The sequence below is a fragment of the Mus caroli genome, chromosome 8 (genome assembly GCF_900094665.2).
Source record: "Mus caroli chromosome 8, CAROLI_EIJ_v1.1, whole genome shotgun sequence".
NCBI classification, from domain to species: domain Eukaryota; kingdom Metazoa; phylum Chordata; class Mammalia; order Rodentia; family Muridae; genus Mus; species Mus caroli.
Genome location: NC_034577.1, coordinates 95,477,185 through 95,504,189, shown reverse-complemented (window position 1 = coordinate 95,504,189; position 27,005 = coordinate 95,477,185). Strand labels below are relative to the sequence as shown.

Genomic DNA, 27,005 nt, shown 5'->3' with positions numbered 1-27,005 from the left:
TTAAAGGCTTGTGCCACCACTGCCCGGCCTGAGTTATTATCTTATAGTCAGTCGAACACTGACATCAAAACTTGATCAGGTTTAGAAAAAGCAAACAAAAATAGAGATCTCACAGAACCAAAGCAAAGATTAATATACAGGCCCAAGATGATTAGCACGTGTTCTGATCATGGAATGTATCCCAGAACGGGGGGTGGGGGGGGGGAAGGTTACCATATTAAAAAAAATTCATCCTTATTTTTTAAAACATATAACACAAAGAGGAAAACAAGGGTGCTTTCCTATTAGAGCCCCTAAATTAATCCACCACATTATGAGTAAAATGTTATGAGATTAAATCAAACTATGTTTGAGAACATGTGAAAAACATGAACATTTGTTTCTGATACCCAGAAAGGAGAAAGAGGAGGCAGAGAGAGCTGGAAAATAAGCAAAGAGTTTTCACTGCCGTTCTAACACTAAACAGCTGGTCTCAGCCTCAGCAAGGTCTTTAGCTAAGGCATCACAGTGTTCTTCCCATGATGAAGAGAGGGGATATCTACCAGCGAGAGAGGGCTTTTCCAGCATGACAGTCACTCCAGAACTCCTCATCATAATGGAGGAAAGAAATGAGACTACCTGGAGGGAGGCCAGATGTATTTCTTTCCACTGGCACAATCACAAATCTTCAATCCACTGGGAGATCATATACAACAAAGTAACGTAGCTGGGTGGCAAGCAAATTAATAAACTAAAAAGCTTTCCTATAGTCAACTCAAGTGTAAGAAGCCAAGCCAACGACAGACATCTTGATTGAATCCCAGCATTTGGGAGACGGAGGCAGACAGATCTTTTTGAGTTCAAAGCCACCCTGCACTGCATGGTGAGCTCCAGGACAGGCAGGACACAGTGAGACCCTTTCTCTAAAGCAAAATAAAACAAGCAAAATACAAAGTAAGGAAATGATTATCTTCACGCAATGATCAATATTTAGAAAAGAAGTAAAAATAAGAACCAATAAGAAGAAAACTTTAAAACCTTCCCTGGGGAGAAAACACACTAAAATAACAATTTAGTGTTATTGATTAAAAGTTAGATGAAGTAATGAAATGCCCACAGGTGTGATGTAGGAACACAACCAAGATACACATGGGTGTCATAAGCAGCCTGAAACGAAAAATGAGAACAGTGGCTCAAACAGGAGCACTAGTGAGCCGCCCTACCATTTGCAAAGCACTCTGGGAGCTGGAGAAATGGCTCAGCACTTAAACTGGGATCAGGTTTCAGCATAGGTGGCTCACAATGCCCTTTAAGTTTCCTTGCAGGGATCTGACCGCCTCCTCTGCCTCTGTGAATACATACACAAAACAACACAACACACACACACACACACACACACACACACACACACACAAACACAGAGAGATCATTTTAAAAAGAACAGTACTTTAAAACTAAAAATCCAATCAGAGAACAGCGTGGAAAGAGATACAAATACATCTGAGAATTTAGTAGATGACAAAGATGGCGTTTTTTGTCCAGTAGGTGAAATCCAAGCACCTCCCAGGGACTGACTGGGATAATGAGCTGTTTGGCCAGAAAGAAAATTGCGGTTCTACCTCACATCTCTTTACTTCTATATTTACCAGTAGATACTTGCATTTCCTTCTAGAAATACAGTCCAGTAATAGTGATTTCTCCTCAGGAGACAGACTAGCTAGGAGTGGTGGCACTCACCTCTAATCCCAGCACTTGGGAGGCAGAGGTAGGGGATATCTGTGAGTTCCAGGCCAGCCTGGTCTACAAAGGGAGTCTGAGGACAGCCAGGGCTATACAGAGAAATCCTTGAGAAACCAACTACTGTCCTGTGTTCAATCCTTATTATTTGCATATATCTTAACATTTGCATATAATATTTAATTTAATAATTTAATTTTATTATTTAGGGCTGGGAATGTAGCTCAGTAGTAGATTGGCTCACCTAGTATGATGAAGGCCCTGTGCTTGATCCCTAGCACTGAAAAAATAATTATTTAATTAAAGGTTAAAAATTGCCAACTAGGAATGTAACTGGTGGTACAGGGTTTACTTGCATATGCCAGGCTCTGAGCTCAATCCTCAGTACCACAAAATAAGTAATTAACTTAAAACAATATTGAAACCAAAACGCTCATGGGAAACTGTACAGATGAGCACTGGGAAGATGTCTCTGAAGACAAGTGCTTGGTGCAAGGCCTGACCCATGAGTCCAGACCCTCAGAAGCCACCCAGAAGCAGGATGAGGTGGGATGCAGTGTGTAGTCCCAGCTTTCCTGCATTAAGGTGGGAACCAGAGACAGGAGAGGAGCCTTGAGGTGTGTGGGCCAGCTCGCCCAGAGTAGGTGGCAGGCATGGCAGGAACAGCAAGAGGCCCTGTGCCAAAGAAGGTGGCAAGTGATGCCCGACACTGAGGTTGGCCTCTGATATTACATGCATCCCCATGGCCTCACACATAAACATGTACACAGGACAGTACCCATGCACATGCACATGTATGTACAAACAGACATTTTAAATAAGAGACCATTGCAGTATCATAAAATTAAATGTAACAAATGCTGCCCGTGAATATGTGCTCCTGGCAAGCAGCTACCCACATTGAAAGAACCTGTTCTCTCCCGGCAGTGTATTACGGCAACATCCATGTTTTGTTTCATCATTGGTGGTGCCCAGGAGCTGTTTGTAGTCATCATGATTCAGGAAACCTGCATCGTCCTATTTTTCATCATAATCTATTTGGCAACCCTCCAAACCACGATGGCCTGTATCCACTGGCCTCTGCTTGTAAGTCATTCATTTTTGTAACTCAAATGTAAGCTTTGCCCATAACCCCAAGAGTAAGCCTCCTGGGAAGACAATGAGTTATCTAGACAAGGTCAAGACAGAGCATCGTCCTGGTCCTAGGAGAGAAACCACCCAAAGCCCACAAAGTTCCCTTGGACTTCTCTATCAAGGGGAGCAGTGAGGACGGCCCCTACTTCCCAGAGTCTTTGTAGCATTGAGATGTGTATAGGTAGAGAAGGCATAGTACTTCACACCAAGTACACACCCAGTACAGGGGTCTAGAAAAGAAAAACAAATTCCCACATGCTGTAAGAGATTTGGGTAGCTATCTTAGCCCATCCTCTGCTGTGCTGGGGACAATCCTGACAGGCTCTGGTCCCTTCCACACTTCACATCCTCTGTTTGTTTGCATGGTCGTCAGGATTGGATCTAAGACCTTTGTGCTCCATTCAGGTACTCTACCACTGATCTGCATCTCTCTCTCTCTCTTAAGGCTCATTTTTAGTTTAGTTGTCTGAGGATTTAGCCTGCCTGTGTGAAAGTACACTTCAAGTGTGCCTGGTGCTCCTAACAGCCAGAGGATGGTGCTAGATCCCATGCAAATGGAGTTAGAGTCAATTGTGAGCTACCACATGGGTGCTGGGAACCCAACCCAGGTACCCTGTAAGGATCACCATGTGCTGTTTCCCACAGAGCCATCTCTTCATTCGTATACCTCCCATCTTCTCTCTCTCTCTCTCTCTCTCTCTCTCTCTCTCTCTCTCTCTCTCTCTCCCCCTCCCTCCCTCCCTCCCTCCCTCCCCCGTCTCTCTCCCCTCCTTTAAAAAAAAAGATTTATTTCACTTATATGAGTGCACTGTAGCTCTCTTCAGACACACCAGAAGAGGTCCTCAGATCCCATTACAGATGGTTGTGAGCCATCATGTGGTTTCTGGAAATTGAACTCAGGAAATATGGAAGAACAGTCAGTGCTCTTAACCGCTGAGCCATCTCTACAGCCCTCTTCACCCTTTCTGAAACAAGATCTCAGCATGTTTTCCAGGCTAGCCTTGACAGCACTCTGTGGCACAGGCAGGTCTTGAACTTGAGATCTTCTTGAGGAGCAGGAATTACAGACCTGTGCTCCTAAGCAGCTTCAGTTCCTTATAATACATTTTTTTCTAACATTAAAGTGGGTGGGATGCTAGTGGGCTAGACCACACATGTTTTCTTCAACTGTAATATATATATTATATACATATATATATGTTATATATATATAAAATTAAACCTATTTCTTCAATGCCCTATCCAACACCTTTTATCACATAAACTTCTATCTCTGAAAAAATAATAACTATATACCTGAAGATCCCTGTCAATCAAAGACAAGTGTTCAAAAGTGTCTGTCCTAGAGTGGATAATTGAAGTTTAAAGGTTTTGAAGTTACATTCTCACTCAAAGTTGACCATTCTCAACTCTGCATTGCAGGATATGATCAACTCTGCCATTTCAACGGTATTTCTTGGAATAGTTGGTCTACTAGTCATTGGGAAAAAAAATACAAAGGATCTATGCTATGCTGGAGGGGTAAGTAGAGGCCTTTACAGTTCTGCTTGAGACCAGTGTTCTATAATGATGAAATGGTTCGGTGAGTAAAGCCATCTGCCACCAAGTCTAGTGACTTAAGTTCAAACCCCTCCACCCCCCGCAGGATAGAAGAGACAGACACACCCCAGTACTGCAGCCTCCACAAGTGCACCAAGGCACACAAATGCACATCCACATACAAATACAGTAATACAAACATTCTAATTGAAAATAGTATGAGTATTTCAGGACCCAGAAAAGGGAACTGGAGAGCCATCATGATGTCATTAACAGAACAGAGAAGATTTATTTATTTTCAGTTGTGTGTGAGTATATGTAGGTGTGTGTGTTTAAGGATATGTACATCCATGCAAGTGCCTGAGGAGGTCAGAAGAGGACATTGGACCCGCTGAAACAGGAATTAAAGACAGTTGTGAGCCTCTATATGGATCCTGGGAACCAAACCTATTTCCTTAACAAGAGCGGACAGTGCTCTTGACCACTGAGCCATCACTCCAGACCCCCTTCTCTTTCTCAGAGAGAAGTGACTTCTTCAAATGGTGTAAAGTTGTCTGCCCTGACTTGCAGGGACCTGGGGCAGGGGAGAGAGAGTGAGAGGGACAAGAAACACGAAGAAGGAGAGCAAGAGACAATCTGACTGATCAAGCTCTGAAAAACTTTATTCTGGGATGGCAATATAAGAGGAGGCTTCAAGGGAGGGTGGAAGAGCCCGGGGGCTCTCCCAAGGTCGGGGAGCCATCTTCAGCTCCTGGAACCAACAATCACAGTGTCCTCTCTACCCACAAACATTCTTTCTGTTATGACCACTAACGGCCTCTCAGGATTGTTTATGTAAGCTAGAAAATTTCCACAAGGCCATGGCTCCCGCATCTCCTCCCTTCTAATTATTTCCACTAAGGCCCTAAGGAACTGGGCTGATCAGTAGTCATCTCATCCTTGGATGAGTGGGCGTTAACCAGCAGGGGTGCGAGGGAGCATTGACCTGATTTCTCCCGTGGGCACCATCAGGACCCACAGTTATGGCTCTTGGTATCTTTTGGGGAGGGGAGGCAGAGCCTTAGAAAAATCCTTAGGATGAGGTTGAAAACAGATACCGACCTCCTTGCAAACCAGGTTTGTCTCACGGGGAATTCAGAGATGGTCCGTGTGAGACTTTCCCCTGNGGTGCTAAGCCTCACAGCCTATGCTGGTGCCCATACTGGATTCATCTGATCAAGAACCAATGTGCACAGGTCTGAATCGTATGCAGCTCCTGAAGGAGAGTTATCAACCCCAGGTTNANCAAGGCCTCTNTCAGCCAAATCAAGTCTATGATAATGAATTTGCCATGGAATCAATCTGCTGTTTTATAAAACCAGTAATTCTGTTAAAAATAAAAGGCCCCAAAGTTACTAATAATAAAATGCTTATTAAAGGTCCAAGGAGGGGCATCAAGAGGGTGAACATGGAGGACTTCCACCAATTATCAGCAGCAGCTGAAAACCGTTTTCTCTGGAGCTCCAAATTACGTTTATGTAACTGTTGGATTCTATACTGCCTGACTCATTCAGAAAGAGACAGGTGCCATCTTTCTCAGTGGTCAGCAAATCAAATGCTCGGCGACTTGGGTGAGGGAAGTTCATTGTCTCTGTAGAGAAGCTAAAGACTCGGTGGAGGCTTCCACTGCCAATGCAAATTGTTGGGGTAATTTGGTGGTGGTGGTGAGAAGAGAATGGGTTAAAGCCCCTCCAACCAAACCAGCAGCCACAACAGAGGTTACCAAGGAGACACAGGCCACTACAGGGAGGAAAACAGCTTGCTTTATTCTAATATCCAGGGGTGGGCTGGGGTGGGGGCTATTCCAGCTCAAATACTCGGGGGAGTTAGCATGGTCAACTGAAGAACTAGGGTCACGGGAAGACACAGCAATTCTTTATCTATGTTTTTGGAAAGAATTTTAGTAAGGGTACCGTTACACCAAAAAGCAAACAAACAAAAAATACTGTTCAGGGGCACTCAGATCCTGTCTAGGCGAGCTAGTTTGATTGCACAAATTTTCATTGGGACGAGTATAGCAGAATTTAAATGGCTGTTGTTCAGGGATCAAGAACAAAGATACTTCAAAAATTTGGGAAAAAGTCTTAGAACCGGCACCAGACATATTCCAAGGGATGTGATAAGGGACAGCTGTCCATGGAGGGTGTCCTAATGCAGCACAAAGGAAGCAGGCTGAGACATTTCCTAATCCAGTAATACTGGCAAGTATCAGGCCCTCTCTTAAGAGAGATAGCCAGGAAAAAGGGTGATGTGTGGACAATGTGGAGAGCTTTGTACCCAGCTCCTTTTCTTTATTCTGTATCTGTTGCTATTCTAGGAAGCTCATAATTTTTCCTTGCAAAACTAGGGCAGAAGTGCCTGTAGCTGCACCTCTCACAAAAGCATATAGAGTTCTAAATCTTTAGTAATTAATTTCTCTATCAATAGTGAAATTTCCTTCAGCAGGCATATCCATCAACTTAGTGTTGTTTACCATTACCACAACTTCTAGGCCTTCCCATACTGTTGGATGTAAAAAGGGGTGGATCAGGGAGGTAGGCCCAGTACAGCTTCTCTATCATCATTGTCAGGACACTCTTCAAACTCACGCTCAGCATCATTCTTTGTCCCAGAATCAGCATGTGTCATTAACCACTCTGGCAGATAGCATGCTCCTTCAGCATCCTGTAGAAAAAACACAAACATATCCTCTTCCCCACACTCAGAGGGTTCCTTGGCATTGAAATTTTTAAATTTTTGTGTTGTACGGGGATATGATTCCCCCCTTTTTTTTGTTTTCAAAAACCAATTTTTCAGAGTGTAATGTGCATGTTCAACAATTCCTTGTCCCATGGATTATAAGGAATGCCAGTTTTATTTCCAATTCCAAATTTGTATAAAGTTGTTTCCAGGATAAGCAGGGCCATTATCTGTCTTGATGATTTTAGGGAATCCCATAGCAGTAAAAGCCTATAAGCAATATCAATTACATTTCTAGAAGTTTCTCCTGTATGTAGAGAAGCAAAAATGAATCCTGAACAAGTGTCAATACAGACATGTATATATTTCAATTTTTCAAATTCTGAATAATGAGTTACATCCATTTGCCAAATATGATTGGGCATAAGGCCTCGTGGATTAACCCCTAAAGGAGGAACTCTCCAGTTTAATGTAAGACAGTCAGGACATTGTTTTACAAACATGCTAGCTTGCTCTTTAGCGATCTTAGTCATCCTTAAGGTATGACTAGAAAGATGAAATATGATCACGTTTAGCCAAAACAATAGGATCTGAAACTAAACCTTCTCCTATCAAAGCTCTGTCAATACCATCACTGCCTGCAGATAAAGTCCGGGAAGATCAGAATGAGCTCTTATATGACCAATAGAAAAAGGATTTTTTTTTTCTAGCAAGGATGATGTTTTGTGCCACACCACCTCCAGTAGGATCTGTGTGACAAGTTCCACCGACTGAGGTGATTGACCTCAAAAGAGGGTGGCCTCCTGGAACCTGTTGTGGAACTCTCCGCTGGAGAAAAAATATTGAGCCATAGTTCTCATAGCAATCTATCTGTTTTGTTTTCTCTTATTCCTTTTCTTATTTACATGTTCCTGGTAGCCTAGGCCAAGATCTTAAGTGAGAATAATGGGTAAGAAACCATCTCTAGAGATGGGGTCACTAATGTGACCTTATCCCTGGGGAAACCAACGCTTTACTTTTTAAATCATTTACAAAACTATGATGATAGATAAAAACTTTCCCAACAATAAAATTTCATATGGCTACATGTGTGTCATTAGAGGTGGGTTTTGGTATATGGTAAAGAAAGCATTAATTAGAAAGAATTAAAATAGTTTAAATTTACGCATTGAAGATTTATAAAAAAATATCAGGCATTAGATGTTAAATAATAATTGACCATAGGGCTGGAGAGTTAGTTCAGCAGTTAAGAGCACTGTCCATAAAGATTTATTAACCTGCTCCTGGAAATATGCCACTAGCCTTGGACGACAGTCCCCACTAAATACATCCTTTTAGAATTGTTATATTTTGATGATTTATAATGATGCTACCTGTTCTGTTTGTGATTCACTGAATACATAGTTTCAGAGTTGTAATGCTTGAATGATTTTCGTGTTTTACCATGACAAATGATTTTTGTTGGTATTTGTGATTGTTTCATTGGATATAGTTTCTAAGAAATGTAATGTTTGTTTTTTTAATATATAAAATCCCCTGCTTGAGAGCTGCAAAATACACTCAGATTCAAATGGCCTATGTGTTTGTTTCTGTTTGTCACTGCTAAATCCTTACCTACCTAGCTTTGAGGACCCTCATTCCAGAGAACCCCACATAGTGGGGTTAGTCTGTGGCAGTTTTGCAATTGTGAAAACAGAGAACCAGCTGGCATATTGAAATAAAATGTACCACATGTTTCCAACAGAGGAACTGACTGAACTACATATAGACTATCAGTAAAAAAATTAAAAGCATCATTTACAGACTGGAAAAAACATTTAGTATTGTTGTGAGTTCTGCCAACTGAGCAGAAAGCCCATGAGTCTCTATGACTACCTGTTGATTATTTATGAGGTATCCTGCCTGTCCTTTGGAGGAGCCATCAGTAAATATTAAAAGAGCATTATGTAGAAGTTTTAAAGATGTTATATGAGGAAATATAACCTATATACACTTAACATTTTTTATCAGCCTATCTTATCTATAATGCCTTCAAATCCTATTTGAACAAGCAACCAATCTGTACTATGATGCTTTAACCAATTATTTTGATCCACATTAAAAGGCTGAATAATGATATCTGGTTCTTTGCCAAAATAAATCAGTGCTACTTTCTTCCAAGCATCATCATGTGAGCCACTGCCTCATAATATGGCAATATATTACATTTAGGAGGTATCCTTGAATGTATTCACATAAGAGGATATTTTTCTATAATAATCCTGTAGGTGTATGAGTCGTATTAAAAATCAACAAATGTAAAGGCAAAGAATAATCTATACAAGTAACAAATTGTTTCTCAATAGTTCTTTCTACTTGTTGCAAGTCCAACAACCCTTCTGAAGTTAAAACTTGAGGAGAGGTAGGATCAGCACTCCCCTTAAGAATATAAAATAAGGGTTTTAATTCTCCTGTAGTAAGCTTTAAATAAGAACAAAGCCAAGTAATATCAACTAACAGCTTTTGAAAATCATTTAAAGTTTTTAAATTGTCCCTACAGATAATTATTTTCTGAGGAAAACTAGCTTGATCTGTAAGCCTAAAACCTAAATAATTATAAGGATCTTGAGTTTGCACTTTTTCTGGAGCTATCTGTAATCCTTTATCAGATACTGCCCGTTGTAAATTTCTATAACATAGAAACAAGTCCTGAGGAGTTTTCCCTGCTAATAAGATATCATCCATGTAATGTATAATGTATATTATTGGCCATTGCTGTCTTATAGGCTGAATGGCTTGTGCTACACATTTTTGACATAATGTAGGACTGTTAGCCATGCCTTGAGAAATAACTATTCATTAGACCTTTTCATTGGCTCTTTAAAATTAATAGAAAGAACACTGAAAGCAAATCTTTCACAATCCTGAGGATGCAAAAGAATAGGAAAGAAACAATCTTTCAAATCTAGTACTATTTTATAATATCCTTTATGAATATCTCCACTTGCTTGATTTCTTCTTAATTACAAATGTGGATGAGTTAAAATATTGAGTTTGTGATTGAATCATAAACCACAGCTAATGGAACATTGGCAGTTTAACTATATTTTTAAGTTTCATTTGCAATATTAGAGCATGCCCATAATTTTAAAAAACAAAACTCAGTTTTAAACAATCCACTCTCTTTAAAAATCAATACCATGAGCATTACTTTCACGTTACAAAGTTTGGCTGCCAGCTCTTATATATGACTGCATGACAGTGCAGCTTTTAATACCTTATTAAAGAGATACCATTTTAAATTCTATCCTCTATAAATCTAGTTTCTAGAATAAGAATTACACAAAATATTATCCCAATTTAGAAGTATCTTTAAAGACCTGTCTTCCTGGGTTGGCTCATGTCATGAGATGTTTAGAATGACTCCAACTCTGAGTTACCAATTTTAAGCTAACTTTCTGTTACAGGCAAAAAGCTGTTGGCCCCTTTAAGAGCTGCTTGTATAATCACCTTCTATCAGGGCTTTTCCAGCTGTGCTTGACTCCCAGCCACAGTGCAGGGTAACTTACCAGTTTCTGCTGTGCAAATTGAGACTGACTTTTAAACAAGTTAAACTAAATCAAAGGATGGACAGCCAGCAGATAAAGTTTTAACCATTTCTTCTTCTTCTTCTTCTTCTTCTTCTTCTTCTTCTTCTTCTTCTTCTTCTTCTTCTTCTTCTTCTTCTTCTTCTTCTTCTTCTTCCTTCTCCTTCTCCTTCTTCTTCTTCTTCTTTTTTTGACATGAAACACAGGACAACAATCATTCAAACAACATAATAAAAATCAAACAAAAATTGACAGACATATGGACAGATTGGTGCACCAAGGACAGACAATAGACAGAGAGGGAAGAGAACTTGATGTCTCAAAAGATATCCTAACCAGAACTAAGAATAGCTCCATAGGAGCCAGAGAGGAAGCAGATGTCTCCCGATTCCCTCTTGTCCCTAGGAGAGCTCTGAAATAGCTTATATCTATTTTCTCTTTTGCTAAAACATCCTAGACAGGGGACAACTCTATTTCTGAAAGCTATTCTTTCTCTCTTGGAGCAGCTCTTAGCTGTGAACAAATTTTCTTAACCCGTTGTACTGGCTAGTTTTGTGTCAACTTGACACAGCTGGAGTTATCACAGAGAAAGGAGCTTCAGTTGGGGAAATGCCTCCACGAGATTCAGCTGTAAGGCATTTTCTCAATTAATGATCAAGGGTGGAGGTCCCCTTGTGGGTGGGACCATCTCTGAGCTGGTAGTCTCAGTTCTATAAGAGAGCAGGCTGAGCAAGCCAGGGGAAGCAAGCCAGTAAAGAACATCCCTCCATGGCCTCTGCATCAGCTCCTGCTCCCTGACCTGCTTGAGTTCCAGTCCTGACTTCTTTCAGTGATGAACAGCAATGTGGAAGTGTAAGCTGAATAAACCCTTTCCTCCCCAACTGCTTCTTGGTCATGATGTTTTGTGCAGGAATAGAAACCCTGACTAAGACACCCGTGTTCTTCCTGTCTTGAAGAATTCCTTGAGACCCCTTAAATACTTAATGCTTGTCCCATAGTCTGGCCACTCTTCTTACCTTTCTCTGATCAATCTCACAGTGCAGGTGACACTGTGGTGATCTCTGTGGGGATCTTTCTTACTTCTTGAGGAAGTGGCGATCCTATGTGGCAGAAGTCCTTTCAAAGAGTGGTCTCTCTCAGACCCCAGACCCAGAGGCCCCATGCTGGGTGCCAGTTTGTCCCAACCTGCAGGGACCTGGGGCAGGGGAGAGAGAGTGAGAGGGACAAGAAACACGAAGAAGGAGAGCAAGTCAATCTGACTGATCAAGCTCTGAAAAACTTTATTCTGGGATGGCAATATAAGAAAGTGGAGGCTTCAAGGGAGGGGGGAAGAGCGCAGGGGGCTCTCCTAAGGTCAGGTGGCAATCTTCAGCTCCTGGAATCAATGGTCACAGTGCCCTCTCTACCCACAAATATTCTTTCTGTTATGACCACGAATGTTCTCTCAGGGCTGTTTATGTAAGCTAGAAATTTTCCACAAGGCCATGGCTAAAGGCCATGGCTCCCGGCAGTTGTCCAAACCCTAAATCCATGAAACTCAATTTTAAAATGTTTTCTCCAAATAAGTTTTTCTTTTTTAGTCTATAGAACAACATTAACAAATAAAATACACTACATATAAAATATTGCAAGAAAAACTACTGATAAATAGGTGTGCTAGTTACCATTCCACTGCTGTGAAGAGACAAAGGGAAATTACAAGAGAAGGCATTTGATTTGGGGCTGGCTGAGAGTGCCAGAGGATGAGTCCATGGATATCATGGTTGTGAGCAGGGTAGTAGATAGACAGGCACTGCACTGGAGCAAATGGCCAAGAGGTTATATATGATCTGCAGGCTGCAGGTAGAGAAAGGAAAAGAAAAGTCCTTTTGAGACCTCAAAGCCCACCCCCAGTAACACACCTCTTTCAACAAGGCCAAGCCTCTTAACCCTTCCTACACAGCCACCAACTGGGAACCAAACATTCAAACATATGACCCTATGGAGGCCCTTCTTATTAAAACCACCATACTAGGATGGGAGAACCATGTTAAATACAGATATAAAAGAGGAGGTGGGAGAGGTGGTCAGAATTGAGTAACTCAGCTTGTTCAAGGAGGAAGGGATCCTTGTCTAGGTTGAAGGGCCTTGTGTGTGTCCTGCATCTGTCTAGGTATCGCTTCAAAGTTCTTTGTTGTTTTATAAATACGGACTCTAATCCAGCCCAGCCTCTAACTTGCTCTGTAGTTGGGGATAACCCTGAACTTCGGATTGTCCTGCTTCAATTCCTCCCTCCCCCATGCTGCATTACAGGTTTTTGCCACCATCCTTGGTTTACACAGCTCTGGGGGTCCAAACCAGGGCCTTGTGAATGCTGGGGTAACATTTTGTCAATAACAAGCAATTTGCCAACTCCCTGACTTAATCTTTGAACCTTCAGATTTACAGACACCCATGTCCTTAGACTGAGGTTATGTACTTTGTCCTGGCTCACAAGGCTTAGATAAACTGAGCCTAAATCCTTAACAAATGGAAGGAGGCAAGAGTAGCCAATCAAATGTTCGAAGAATGGGAAAAGTAAGGGAATGGGACTTTAAGGGGTCAAGTTTATCAATGTGGGCAGAAGTTAATCAAGAAAAGAAAACAGTTTGAGGCAGGGCTGATGTCTCAGGGGTACTTGCCACTAAGCATGACGGCCTGAGTTCAAGCCCTGAGATCCAAACAATGGAAGGAGAAAGTCAACTCCTTCCTGTTGTCTCTAACCTTCACACATGCTGTGTCATGCGCAGGACTACACACATACACACACTCACACATACAAAAATGCAGACAAACAGACAGAGACAGACACACATATGAAAGAAGAATGAAGAAAAGGATAGAAACTTAAAAAAGAAAAAAGAGTTTAAGTCCCTGAAGTTCATTTTATAATTGGTGACTATTTGTCAACCCCACTGGATTGTGCCAAGCTCGAGTTGGGTTCTTGGAACAGAGCCCTTTCCCCTGAGAAACTCACACAGGGACTAGAACAAGACTTCCTAGGAAACTGTCATCAAGTAGCCCAGAAGGAAACATTTATGGCTGGAATAGCTAGTCAAGTTCAGGCCAGTATAGGCAGCAAAGCTCACTGCCTCCAGTTTCTTGGAAAGAGAAACCTGGCCTACAGCAGCCTGGAGGGACCCAGGGCCTTTGCAGCTCCTGCCCTCGTGGGATAGGTATAGGAATGAGAGATGGAGCTGAGCTTGTAAAGTCATCTGGCCTTTCCTTCCCACCCGTGTTGTGTCTGACAGATCCTGTGCCTCTCGGCAGCAGTCCTGTGTGTCATCGATGCATTGCTGTTTACTGAGAAGAGGAGGAACAAAGCGAAAAGTTCCCTGGCGAAGGAAACTAAGCCCTCTGCCACCCAACTGAGGCAGAAGCAGCACTGAAGTCACCCAGCCCTCCGCAGCATTTGGCGGAGACTCAAGATCATATCTACATGTATAATCACTCCCACCAGGCCATCACGGAGCTCCCATGCCCACGTACGTGAGTGTGACCTTAAAGGCACGGCTTCTATGCTGGCAGCATTTCTGCTTTCTCCCGTGGCCTTCTGCAAAAGCCTCTTGCTCCACAAGGCTGCCTCAGGAGGTCGGGAGGGAAAGGACCCCAGGGAGTGGGAGCAAAGGCCAGCCACAAACCTGGGACTCCGTTTTGAGGACGGCCTGGCAAGGACAGGTGGGGCTCAGTGAATGCTGGTGCATGGGGAGTAGGGCTGTCTGGTTCTTGTTGCATGGAGGAGATCCTGCTGGTCCACTAGATGAGGTGGGCTCGCGCCAATCAAGAGCAAGCGTTAGAATTCTGCAGTCCCAGTGGTCAGTTGAGAGCCACCCTTGAACAGGTCAGAAGACACCAGGCTCTCTCTCGAGCTGGGCCTGTTCAGGGACTGCAGGCAAGGCTGGGCGGTACGAAGCTGAGAACTACCTGCTAACAACCATGTCAGCACCGATAAAGTTTCCATTTCGGCCCAGAGGAAGTCAGCCCAGAGAGGACACAACCCCAAAAAGGGGGCTTCGACGCTATCTGTTGGAATTGAAAGAGAGCAATAAAGAGTTCTGGCTGTCGGGACACGCCCTGTTCAAGCTTCTGACTTTGGTATACTGGAGTGGAGTCGATATGTTGTTGGGATTGGAGAGGTCCTCAGAAGTAGGGGAGAGTGCTTGCAGCAGCTCAGGTGTATCTATTTTTCCACCCAGGGCTGCATGGTCTCTGCACTAGACTACTTTGAATCAATGCGCCCACATCCCGTCCTGATCCTGCTCATCTGTATGGAAGCGGCAATCTGCATATTCTTCATCTTCCTTAACACCTTAGCCATCAACAGATACATTCTCTTCGTCTTCTGGCCTATGGCGGTAAGTAAAGACTGTGGGGGATGGGGGTGATGTGGGTCACATTCTAACAACTGGAAAAAAAGACAACCTCACCTCCTCTACCGGTGCTCAGGGCTGGGAAGCTGGGTTGGAGGGGGAAAGCCAGGCAGGAGATGCTCCCAAAAATGTAACTATGCTGGGTCAAAGAGAGAAGAACCAAAGGCTTTGCTGTCCTCGGAAATAGGAAAGGTGAGCCGGGCGTGGTAGGCCACGCCTTTAATCCCAGCACTAGGGAGGCATAGGCAGGCAGATTTCTTAGTTTGATGCCAGCCTGGTCTACAGAGTGAGTTCCAGGACAGCCAGGGCTACACAGAGAAACCCTATCTCAAAAAACCAATAAATAAATAAATAAATAAATAAATAAATAGAAATAGGGAAGGCATAACAACCAGCCATTTCTGATAATGCTGGCATATGTCTTATTGCAATATCAATCTAGGATTCAAAAAAAAAAAAAAAGAAAGAAAGAAAAAGAAAAAAAAGAAAAAGGAAAACCAGACTCTGCATAAACCAGTACAGTAAAATGAAGCAAATATCAATCATGTGGGAGAAAAAAGTGTCAGGTCTCTTAATATAAAGAATTCGTCAGAAGCATAGCTTACTGTATTAGTTAGGGTTTTACTGCTGTGAACAGACACCATGACCAAGGCAAGTCTTATAAAAAACAACATTTAATTGGGGCTGGCTTACAGGTTCAGAGGTTCAGTCCATTATCATCAAGGTGGGAGCATGGCAGTATCCAGGCAGGCATGGCACAGNACAACATTTAATTGGGGCTGGCTTACAGGTTCAGAGGTTCAGTCCATTATCATCAAGGTGGGAGCATGGCAGTATCCAGGCAGGCATGGCACAGGCAGAGCTGAGAGTTCTATGTCTTCATCCAAAGGCTGCTAGTGGAAGACTGACTTCCAGGTAATTAGGGTGAGGATCTTATGCCCACACCCACAGTGACACACCCATTCCACCATGTCACACCTATTCCAATGGTGCCACTCTCTGGTCCAAGGATATACAAACCATCACACTTACCTAAAATAGTCATCCAATGGGTGAGGCTAAGCTAGGTAATCTCAATGCTCATTTCTCTGTTCTCTTATCTGTACCACAGGAAACAGCAACAATTTCTAGTGAGACTGACTACATGTAAACTCTTGTCATTGTGTCTTAGGACTCAGGACCTGAATTCCCTCACATCACTTATGGAATCTTTGAGTATAACTCCTTAACTCCATCCTAGCCAATGAACACATCATGTTCCAACTCACCTTGTTCATTTACAACTCACCCTTGGGTGTTACCCAACTATGACACAGAAAGGGGCGGGGGAAGACATTCAAACATGATGGAATATGCTTCTGTTAGCCATAACCACCTATCTATCCTACCCTCTTATTAAAAGCTATTAGTGTCCAGGGATCCATCAGTCCTCAGGAAGACCACCAGTACAGGAGGAAGGAGAAGAGAATGCAAATGAGAACCTTTGAAAGCAGAACGCATAGAAGACAAAGTGAAAAAAGATGGAGCCTGTGTGCTAAGTGAAGGAGCTGAGGAGATTTCCTTCAGCTTAGTAAAAAGCAAAGCCCATCAGTCTGTGCACGTCAGTCCTACTATACGTACCCACAAATAGTGTGGAAATGTAACCAATATGGCTTTAAGTAAATAGTTAAACTGGGAGAAAGGAAGGAAGAAAGGAAGGAAGGAGGGTAGAAAGGAAGGAATGGAAGTGTAGGAGGAATGGAAGAAGGGAGGGAGGAGAGGAGAGGAGGAGGAGGAGGAGAAAGAAGAGGGGGGTATCGAGGGAGGATGTAAGGGTTCTAGAGATGGTAAACAAGAGCAGTGATCAATAACCTATAGATTTGGTATAGACTCCTGAGGTACCATCTTGGAACTTGAGATATGGATTTTCAAATACTCTCAAGTGAGGAGGTAAAGGCCTGTCTTAGTGTGGGTTTCTAATGCTGAGACAAAACATAAACAAGGCAACCTGTGGAGGACCAGGGTTTTCTCAGTTTATGCTTCCCCATCCCAGTTCATCATCAAGGAAAGTCAGGACAGGAACTCACACAGGGCAGGGATCTGGAGGCAGGCGTTGATGCAGAGGCCATGGAGGAGCTTGCTTGCTTGCTTCTGTAAAGAACCAGGACACCACCCCAAGAATGGCACCACCCACAATGGGCTGGGCCCTTCCCAAAAGATCACTGATTAAGAAAATGCCATAGAGTTTCTCAGTTGAAGCTCTGTGATCACTCCAGCTTGTATCAAGTTGACATAAAACCAGCCAGTACGTAGCCTTAAGTAAATCCAAAGCCAATGCCAAAGCCAAGCAGAGACTTAGGAAATTAAAGCAGCACCCCCAGAATCCTGCATCTGTGAGAAAGATGGAGAAGGTAGACAGAACATTGTGCCAGCACAAGGAAGAAAGAAACATGGCTCTGTACCTGGCCTGTGGTAGTGGGGTGGGGAGGGTTCTCTTTGAGAATTGGAAAGCTAAAGTTTTTCCCTTACATAGATTTGGGCTCTTTGTTTTGTTTTGTGATTTGTTTTTCAAGACAGGGTTTCTCTGTGCAGCCCTGGCTGTTCTGGAACTCACTCTGTAGACCAGGCTGGCTTGATCTCTTCCTCTATCCTTCTCTGTCTCCTAAGTGGTTTAGAATTTGAATTTTTGCTGCCCAGAGCCTAGAAATCTCATGCCTTGTGCTGATGATATTTGATTTACATCTTAAGAATTCATAAAACAGGGCTGGAGAGATGGCTCAGCAGTTAAGAACACTGACTGCTCTTCCAAAGGTCCTGAGTTCCAATCCCAGCAACCACATGGTGGCTCACTACTACCTGTAATGAGATCTGACGCCCTCTTCTGGTGTGCTTGAAGACAGCTACAGTGTATATAATAAATATATATAATAATATATAATAAATATATATTAAATATATTTATATATAATAAATCTAAAACCTCATAAAAAATTAAAATTGCAGAACCACAGCCAAAGCACAAAGAAATTTGTGATATACTCAACCGTTTAAAACTTCCCCAAACTAAGAATCAAATTTGCCAAACATAGGTGGTGTTTGATAGTATATGTCCATAATCCTAACACTCAAAATCAAGACAGGAAGACCAAGTTCAAGGCTATCCTGGAATTGTGCATTAAAAAATAAATAAATAAAGAAGGGCTGGTGAGATGGCTCAGTGGCTAAGAGCACTGGCTGCTCTTCCAGAGGTCATGAGTTAAATTTCCAGCAACCTCATGGTGGCTCACAACCATCTATAGGGGGAATCTGATGCCCTCTTCAGGCAGGCACACATATATGCAACAGAGCACTCATACATTAAATAAATAAATAAAATAAAATAATAAAAAAATTTATCTTTTAAAAAATGCAACAAGTTGGAAGATTAGAATTCTGACCCTTCAAGATTATAGATGAGGTGAGGTGTCAGAAAATAATCAATGCTGTTTAAATAACTGCAGAGAAAAAAAATAAGGGTCTGACACCGGGCAGTGGCAGTGGCACATGCCTTTAATCCCAGCCTTGAGGGTTCAGATGCATGCAGATGTCTGAACTTGAGGTCAGCCTTGTCTGGAGAGAGAGTTCCAGGAGATCCAGGGATACACAGAGAAACCCAGTTTTAAAAAACAAAAACAAGAACAAGAAAGGAAGGTTGACAGCCAGCCTTGGTCACATACCAAGTTTTGAGACTAGCCTAGGCTATACTGTTACTGGTGGTGAAGGTATATGGCTAAGGTGTTTTTAGATGCTTGATCTTTTACTCAAGCCAACGGAGACTGCAAAGTAAGGAGTAATCTCTATTCAAAGTGAACCCATTGAGCAGGGACATACACTTTCAAGACTGACAGCAGGGAAGGTTATCAAGACCCCAGTTACTCCTTGGAGTTTCTTTCAGTTATCATTTGAGACTTCCTTTATGAGGTTCAAATGCAAGGGGATTTGGGGTGCAAAGGGAGTAATTTGGGTGGGTCTCTAGTTTGACTAATAGGCTTGGATTATGAAAGCACTTGCTCACAAATGCATCACAAATGTCCCTTCCCACAATGCATCTGATTGTAATCACATGCGACCTCAATTATGCATACTCATTAGATGGGAAATATGAGATTCTTGCTAAAATTTTCTCTTGCACACTGAGTTTTGGCTTATTGCACACGCAACCAAAAAAGGATTTAGGCCAGATCAGCCCTCCTACCTTCCATATCCTGCTCCATCATACTGGATGAGTTTCAGTAGAAATTGTCCAAGTCGGGCTGGTGAGGTGGCTCAACAGTTAAGAGCACTGATTGCTCTTCCAGAGCTCCTGATTTCAATTCCCAGCAACCACATGGTGGCTTAAAACCATCTGTAAGGGGATCTGATACCCCCTTCTGGTGTGTCTGAATACTCATATACATAAAATAAATAGATCTTTAAAAACAAAACAAAACAAACAAAGAAAAAGAAAATTTCCAAGTCATTAATAATGAAGGAGAAACTTATTCCATTAGCATTTGATTCAGAGGGTAGTTTGAGGTTGCTAACAGGTTTGTAGGGGCTTTGTTCAGAGAGGACTAATATATGCATCCTACATGCAAATGAGTCTTACAATATTAAATACATTATTAAAAGAGGGATGTATGGGGTTAGTGAGATGGCTCAGTCGTTAGCTCAATGGGTAAGAGCAGAGGACCAGGGTTGGATTCCCAGCACGTGGCAGTTCACAGCCATATTTAACTCTAGTTCCAGGGCGGTTGGCACCTTTTTTCTGGACCCTGCAGGCACCAGGCATGCACACAGTACACAGACATACAGGCAAAACATGCACATAAAATAGAATAAGTTTTTTTTTAAAAACCCCACAGAATAGGAATATATGCATACTCCAAATCAGAATGTGCCCCAGGTTGCTGGATCATTACCTATGCATGCCTGTCTCAACATGAGACCCTGTCTCAAAAGGAAAAATAAAAGCAAGTGTTTGTATGAAGGAAATAGCAAGAGAAAATAAAACAGGGGATTAAAGATATGCCCGAGGCACTGGATCTGAGAATATGCCTAACATGTTCAGATCAGTGTGTTTGATCCTCAGCACTGCATGCACTGGACGCAGCTGTGTATTTCTATAATCTTAGCACTCAGAGGGGAAGCAGGGAGATCAAAAACCAAGCTCATCCTTGCCTACACAAGGATTTTGAAGCTAGCCAGGGAGACGTGGGACCCTATCTGTATGATAGGGATTCAACCTTGAAAGCAGACGTTAGAATACAAACGAACAGAGGCCTTCCTCGTATTTAAAATAGAGACTAAAATGTTCAACAAAATGTTAGCTCACCAAGTCAAGCAGCCCATCAGAGCAACATAGCGCAGAAGAGCATCATCCAGGTTAGGGATGCAAAGATGGGTTTTGTCTTCAAAGTCTATCAATACACTTTTACTCCACTGTATTTACAACAAAACTATCTATCATCAGTCGCAGGGAAACTATTTGGTAATGATCAATAATAGGGCTGGAGAGATGGCTCAGTGTTAAGAGCACTGACTGTTCTTCCAGAGGTCCTGAGTTAAACTCTCAGCAACCACATGGTGGCTCACAACCATCTGTAATGGGATCTGATGCCCTCTCTGGTGTGTCTGAAGAGAGTAATGATGTGCTCATATATACATAAAATAAATGAATGCATCTAAAAGAAAAATCAATTAAAATCCTAACAAACTAGGCATCAAGGACACATCTGATGTTAATAAGAGGTGTCTACCCAACACTGCATTTCTTGGTGAAGCCTTTGTTTAGAAATCCTGCTGCTTCTGTCTCCTATGGAACTGAAATCTGAGAATAATGTGACAAGAAAATCCAGGTGTGTACAGATTGGGGCAGAGAAACAGGGATTGCTCCCATGTAACCTGAGTCTCTTCAGAGAAAACACAGAGAACTCTGCAGCCACAATTATCTGAATGAATATTAAGGTTTCCAGGGCCCAAACAGCAGTGCTCCTGCGTGCTACCAGAGAACAGTGAGAAAATGTGACCTTAACACCATTCAGGGTCTACCGTGTGTCTGAGAATAAACCTGCTGAAAGACAAGTTCAGCTTCGTGGCAAGATAATGAAATCTGGTGAGTGGATATCAAGGGAACACCCTTGGCATTTGGGAAACATGCTGCAATCCCAGGTGTGAAGTTATTAGCATAGAGATGTCAGAAACAACTGCCAAAGGGTGAACTCTGGTGCATAGATGGGACTGAGGAAGGCGCTACACTCTTGAATTCACAATGGCTGTGCTCCTGTACACACGATCTGGCCCATGAACCCCCTCCATGGAAGGTTCAGGGGCTCACGTGCTGACCTAAAAGATTTATTGACACAGAAAGGGCAGACGTTTTCCTCGGTGTGTAGCCACTGGTAAGATGCCTTGCTTCTGTATACAAATCCCCACCCATGCTCCCAAGACAACCACAGTGAAACTCACTGAGGCACAGGCGTGCATAAGCACATGAACATACACACACACACACACACACACACACACACACACACACACACACACACGAAGGAGGAGCAGGTGGGGATAGTTGGGAAGAGCAGGGTATCCAGAGTAGGAAGCACAAAAGAGAAGGCGACAGACAGGGAGAAGAGCCTGGAACACAATGGAAATACTTTATATACATTATGAAAATACAATGAAACCATAGTTATGTATAACCAACATGAGCTAATAAAAACATTACAAATAAAATTCTCCGGAAGAATTCTTTATTCTTTGGAAGAATAAAATTTGGAAGAATGGATTTGCTCAGTCAGATATCTGATTCATCACAAAGTTTTGGTACTAGCTTCAAATTAACAAATGGAATTGTCACAAGTCGAATGTGTTCTCTGTAAATTCATATCCTGAGACTGGGCCTTTGAGAAAGCAATGAAGAGAAGAGAGAGAACTTAAGGTTGGGACCTTGGTAGAAAATGAATATTGGTATCATTACAAGAAGAGACAGTAACGTCTTCTCTGGCTTGCCCATCACCCACCCACCTTCTCATTTCTCCAATGAAGGGCCATATGAAGATAGAGAGGGAATGGCAGCTGTCTCCAGCCAGGGAGAGTACTCTCAGCAGAAACCAGATTTTCTGGTCCATCAATCTTGTTCTCCAGCCCCAAGAACTCTGAGAGGATGAACATGTGTTGTTTGAGCTACCCAGCATTTTATAATGGTGTGCTGAGCAGACTAATGCAGAAGTGAACCAGAGAATCCAGAATTCTCCATATCCTGTGACCTGTATATGACAGAGGCAGCATTGAAGACTGGGACAGGACCCAGAGACATGGTTAAGTAGGGTGGAGCACTGGGTACTCTGGCAGGGGAGCTGGGTTAGGGTCCCAGCACCCAGGCAGCTCACAAGCTGCAGTAAGTCTAATTCCCATGAAGTCAGTGTTCTCTTCTGGCTTCCTTGGGCACTGAATCAGATTGGTTATGACTACATACACACAGGTGTAGCAGTCTGCATATGCTTGGTGCAGGGAGTGGCACTATTTGGAGATGTGGCCTCCTTGGAGTGAGTGAGGCCTTGTTGAAGGAAGTACATTACTGGGGGTGGGGGTGGGCTTGAAGCGCTTACTCCTAGCTGATTGAGGATGCAGTCTCAATCAGTCTTCTAGCAGCCTTCAGATGAAGATGTAGAACTCCCTCACCAGGCCTGCCTGGATGCTGCCATGCTCCCACCTTGATGATAATAGACTGAGCCTCTAAACTTATAAGCCACACCCAATTAAATGTTGTCCTTATAAGAGTTGCTTTGATCGTGGTGTCTGTTCATAGGAATAAAACCCTAACTAAGACAACAGGCAATGCAGTCATATACATAAAAACAAAAACTAGCAAACAAAACCCTTTTTCTTTTAAAATATAGTCAGACAGAATATTTAAAGAGTACCTAGGAGTATTGGCAGAGAGACTATACGTCCCACTAAAATTAAAAACGAATAAAAATTTAGACCTTCTTTAAAAGCAAGTAATAGAAAATGGGACAATGGGTACAAATACATAGACATTTGTTTGTTTTTTTAAATTCTCTTTATTATTTTATCACCACCCTCACATTCTGTGTTGGGAGAGGAAAGGTTGTATGCAGTAAAGGAGGGGCAAATCCCCAAGGAACGCAAAGGAAAAGAGTTGATGAAGGAGGAAGCCATCGGAGACGGTGGTCCAGGGCTGAAGACAGGGCTGCAAGGCTCCCAGTGTTAGGTCAGAGAGAAGGAAGCTCCTGCGCAAGACTGCTCATGAAAGCCCCTGAGAGGAGAGAACAGAAATGAGGAGGGGAGGAACCCAACAGAGGTGCCACCAAGCGGCCTGGCTCTGCATTTACTTATGTGATTATTAAGGGGCACCGGATACCTGATTATGCAGACAAGATGGCGGCTCGTGTCTCCTGAGTGCCGAGCCAGTTTAGCCTTTGTGCTCCACTCACAGAAGCCAGCAGGGAATCACTGGTTGATCTGCCTGGTCAGGAGCATATTTGCCTTTATATATTTTATATTAAATGATCAGAGAGAGGGAGGCATTTGAAAATGGTTCCGTGGAGGAAGACACTGCTGTTTCCAGGTGGATGAGCACAGCTATCTAAGACCAGCTTCTCTCTCCCACTTTTAGGATATCTTCAACAGCCTGTTCTCCTGTGTGTTCCTCGGAGGTGGCATATACTTTGCTTTCAAGGCTAGACGATTATTGCCAAAGCCCTACTTAACTGCTATGGTAAGGTGTTTTCTGCTGAGCTGTGGATTTCCTCAAATCACTGGGTCAGGGGCCAGGAGGGAGCTGATCGTGTAGAGCGCTTGCCTTGCTTGATCTATGGCACTGTAAAAACCTACTGTAGTGTCTCATGCCTATCTATAATGTTGGCACTCAGGAGGTAGAAGCAGAGGACCAGAAGTTCAAAACCACCCTTGGTTCAAAAGTGAGTTTAAGGCCAGCCTGGGGTATTTGATACCATGTCTCAAATGAACAAATAAATAAAACTTGGAGGCATAGAAAACTGCAGAAGTTAGTAAATGTTTTTAATGATCAAGACACAGTTTGAAAAAAAAAATAGGTGGTGTTTAGGAAATTAGTCAAGTTACCTTTGACCTCCAAGTATGTCAAAAGAAAAGAAGAAAGAAAACAGATGTGGGGCCAGTGGGCATGAAACCAGAGATAGCAGACCTAGGGTCCAGGATCAGGAAGTTTGAGGGGTACACTGTGCATCACCTCTGATAAAAGACAAGGGAGGGCATCTGTGCCTTCCTTGTAGGTACAAACCCCAAATAATGAACTGCCCTTTGTTCTCCTAGATCCTCATGGGCGCTGCTGCGATCTGTTGTTTCATCGACATGTTACTTCAATTCCAACACTTCAGAGGCCTTAGGTTAAGGAAGTATGTGTACAAATTTACATTTTAGCAGGTTGTGTTACCATAGTTGATGGAAAAAGACACTTGCATTTCCATTGTACAAGTGATTTGATCAATTGGACACAGACATACACCTGTGAAATTATCCATTATAAGCAGGATAATCAATACAGCCATGCATAGCAAACTTTCTTAGGTATGGGCTGATTGCTTATATACAGCAGTCCCATGAAATGATGCCACCTGGTGATATTAGCGCCATCATAGTATCTGTATTTTTTTTTAATTTTTTTTATTAGGTATTTTCCTTAATTACATTTCCAATGCTATCCAAAAAGTCCCCAATACACTCCCCCCCACCAGTCCCCTACTCACCCACTCCCACTTTTTGGCCCTGGCATTCCCCTGTATTGGGGCATATAAAGTTGGCAAGTCCAATGGGCCTCTCTTTCCAGTGATGGCCGACTAGGCCATCTTTTGTAGTATCTGTATTTTTATGATAATTTGCACGACAAAATCACTCACCGTATTTCCCAGAGTGGATCTGTTTGTTAAGTGGCACATGATTGGCACCCAAACCCCTAAAATGTTCCTCATGGTCACGGTAATCCCTTCTTCCTGCCTACTCTAGCCCCAGGGGTCCACTCGTGCTCTCTGTAGCTATATTTTCTATAAAATTTAGTTGTGTTTTGTATAAATATAGCTTTTTCTGTAACTGCAGATGACCTTTTATTTCCTAGAATTTTCTATAAATAGCATAATGTATATTCATCTTGTCATCTTTCATTCATCATAATTATTTTGAGAGTCATTGATGTCATATGTCAATAGTATATCCATATTAATACTGCAGATTTTTTGTTCCTAACATTCCATTGTGTGGATAGACCTGTTCCCCTGCCTTTCGTGCATGTATGCACTTGAGTATGTGTGTGTGTGTGTGTGTGTGTGTGTACATGCATATATGTATGTTTTTGTGTGTGGGTTTCTACATATATGTATGTGGTATATGTATGCATGTGCATGTCCATGTGTTTCTGGGGATTAACAAAGGCCATCACATGTGCTAAGTTAGTGACCTCTCACACCAATCATTGAGCTGCATCCCAGCTCTGATCACGTGCTCTTTATCCATGCACTTCTGGGTGTCATTTAGGTTGTTTCTAGACTTCAGCTGTCCCTTAATTCTAATGGCAATGTGTTTAGTAAGAGGACTTACATGAAAATGCACACAGGTTTATTTTTTCTGACAATGTTTCTAACCATCTCCTCCTCCTCTCCTAGTCCCACCCTCCCCTTTATCTTTCCCCTCGCGGCAACATTCAACTGAAGTTCAATAGGAGATTGCAGATTACTAAGAGTTAAGGAATTATGAGGGAGTGGATGATGAAGAATTCTAGGCAGCCAGGATGCAGATGTTTTTGAGAAGCAGCAAGAAGCAGAAAACAAACCAACAAACAAGCAGAACAGAATAGGATTTGTCTGAGGAAGAGATGAAAGGAAAGGGTTTTGGGAGGAGTGTTTTACAGAAGACAACCTAGATGTCTTAGAGGAAGACGAAGAGATGAGCTGGCCGAGGAGGGCAGACTGAGAGAGAGAGGAGACAATTGTAGGGGACAGACCTGAGAGCACAGTGCAGTGATTAGCTGCACTTGAACAGGCCGCCTAGTCCTCTAAACCACAAGCAGGACTCAGTACTCACGTTAGCCATGCCTCTCCTGTCTACAATGTATGACAGAAATCTTATTGGTTTTAGACCTCACTTGGGGGCTAGGGATATGTGTAACTCATGGTACAGCACTCATACCTGAGACCCTGGATCCAATCCCCAGTACCACACAGGCACCCAATCTCCCCATAGTAACTAAACCCATTGTATGATCAATGACTAAGTCCTTGTTTTCTTCTTCTAGATGGTAACTGTGGCATCTATGACCCTTTTCATCGTGGGACAAGCCCCTGAACCATATATCGTCATCACTGGGTTTGAAGTCACCATTATTTTCTGTTTCGTAGTCGTGTATATGTGCAGACATGACAAGATAATGAGATCTTTCTTTTGGCCTTTGCTTGTAAGTGATGAACTTCAACCTTAAACCTTAACTACATTTCCTGTCATAGGAAGATACTGTAGTCAATGACTTGGTTCTCCTAAATCTTTAAGGTAATCACTGCTCACTGATAATCAATCCAAGCTTGGGGAATGCTCTCAGGGATTCAGGATACCCACAGAACATAAATTCTCTTTACTCTATCTACCAGTAGGTATGGCTGACTTTTCTCTTAACTATAAATGTTATGAAATATAATCTGGTGGCCAGCCGGGGTACCTGGAGGACCCATGCCAAGGTGTGCAACTGAGAAATAAACACCATGAAACAGACCTGGTATAAAGGAGGATTATTTGTGGGAATGGAGGGGAAGGAAGACCTGAAGAAAGGGCAGCGGCTGGCAGAAGGGAGCAGAGAAGTGGGGACAGAAACAGAAGAAGAGAGACTGACCAGGAACACATGGGAAGAGAGAGACATGGGACGAAAGAGAAGGAGGGAGGGAGGCAGGGAGGGAGGGAG

At 42.7% G+C, this 27,005-nt stretch overlaps 1 protein-coding gene across 3 annotated transcripts in view; it reads left to right on the top strand.

Annotated features, from left to right (window-relative positions):
- Positions 1–26,818, top strand: part of LOC110299995 (CKLF-like MARVEL transmembrane domain-containing protein 2A) — a 28,775-nt gene extending 1,957 nt beyond the window's left edge. The window contains exons 1-5 of one of the 3 annotated variants that reach the window (XM_021170010.2): positions 14,484–14,786; positions 14,888–15,046; positions 23,700–23,801; positions 24,377–24,459; positions 26,349–26,818. In XM_021170010.2, the coding sequence (XP_021025669.1) occupies positions 14,628–14,786; positions 14,888–15,046; positions 23,700–23,801; positions 24,377–24,459; positions 26,349–26,355 (510 nt within the window). In that variant the 5' untranslated portion in view covers positions 14,484–14,627 and the 3' untranslated portion in view covers positions 26,356–26,818. Of the gene's footprint in view, positions 1–2,643; positions 2,803–4,272; positions 4,372–13,942; positions 14,177–14,483; positions 14,787–14,887; positions 15,047–23,699; positions 23,802–24,376; positions 24,460–26,348 lie in introns of those variants that run through there. The other 2 variants (XR_002378538.1, XR_002378539.1) reach the window with 2 other exon arrangements.
- Positions 26,819–27,005: the final 187 nt, after the last annotated feature.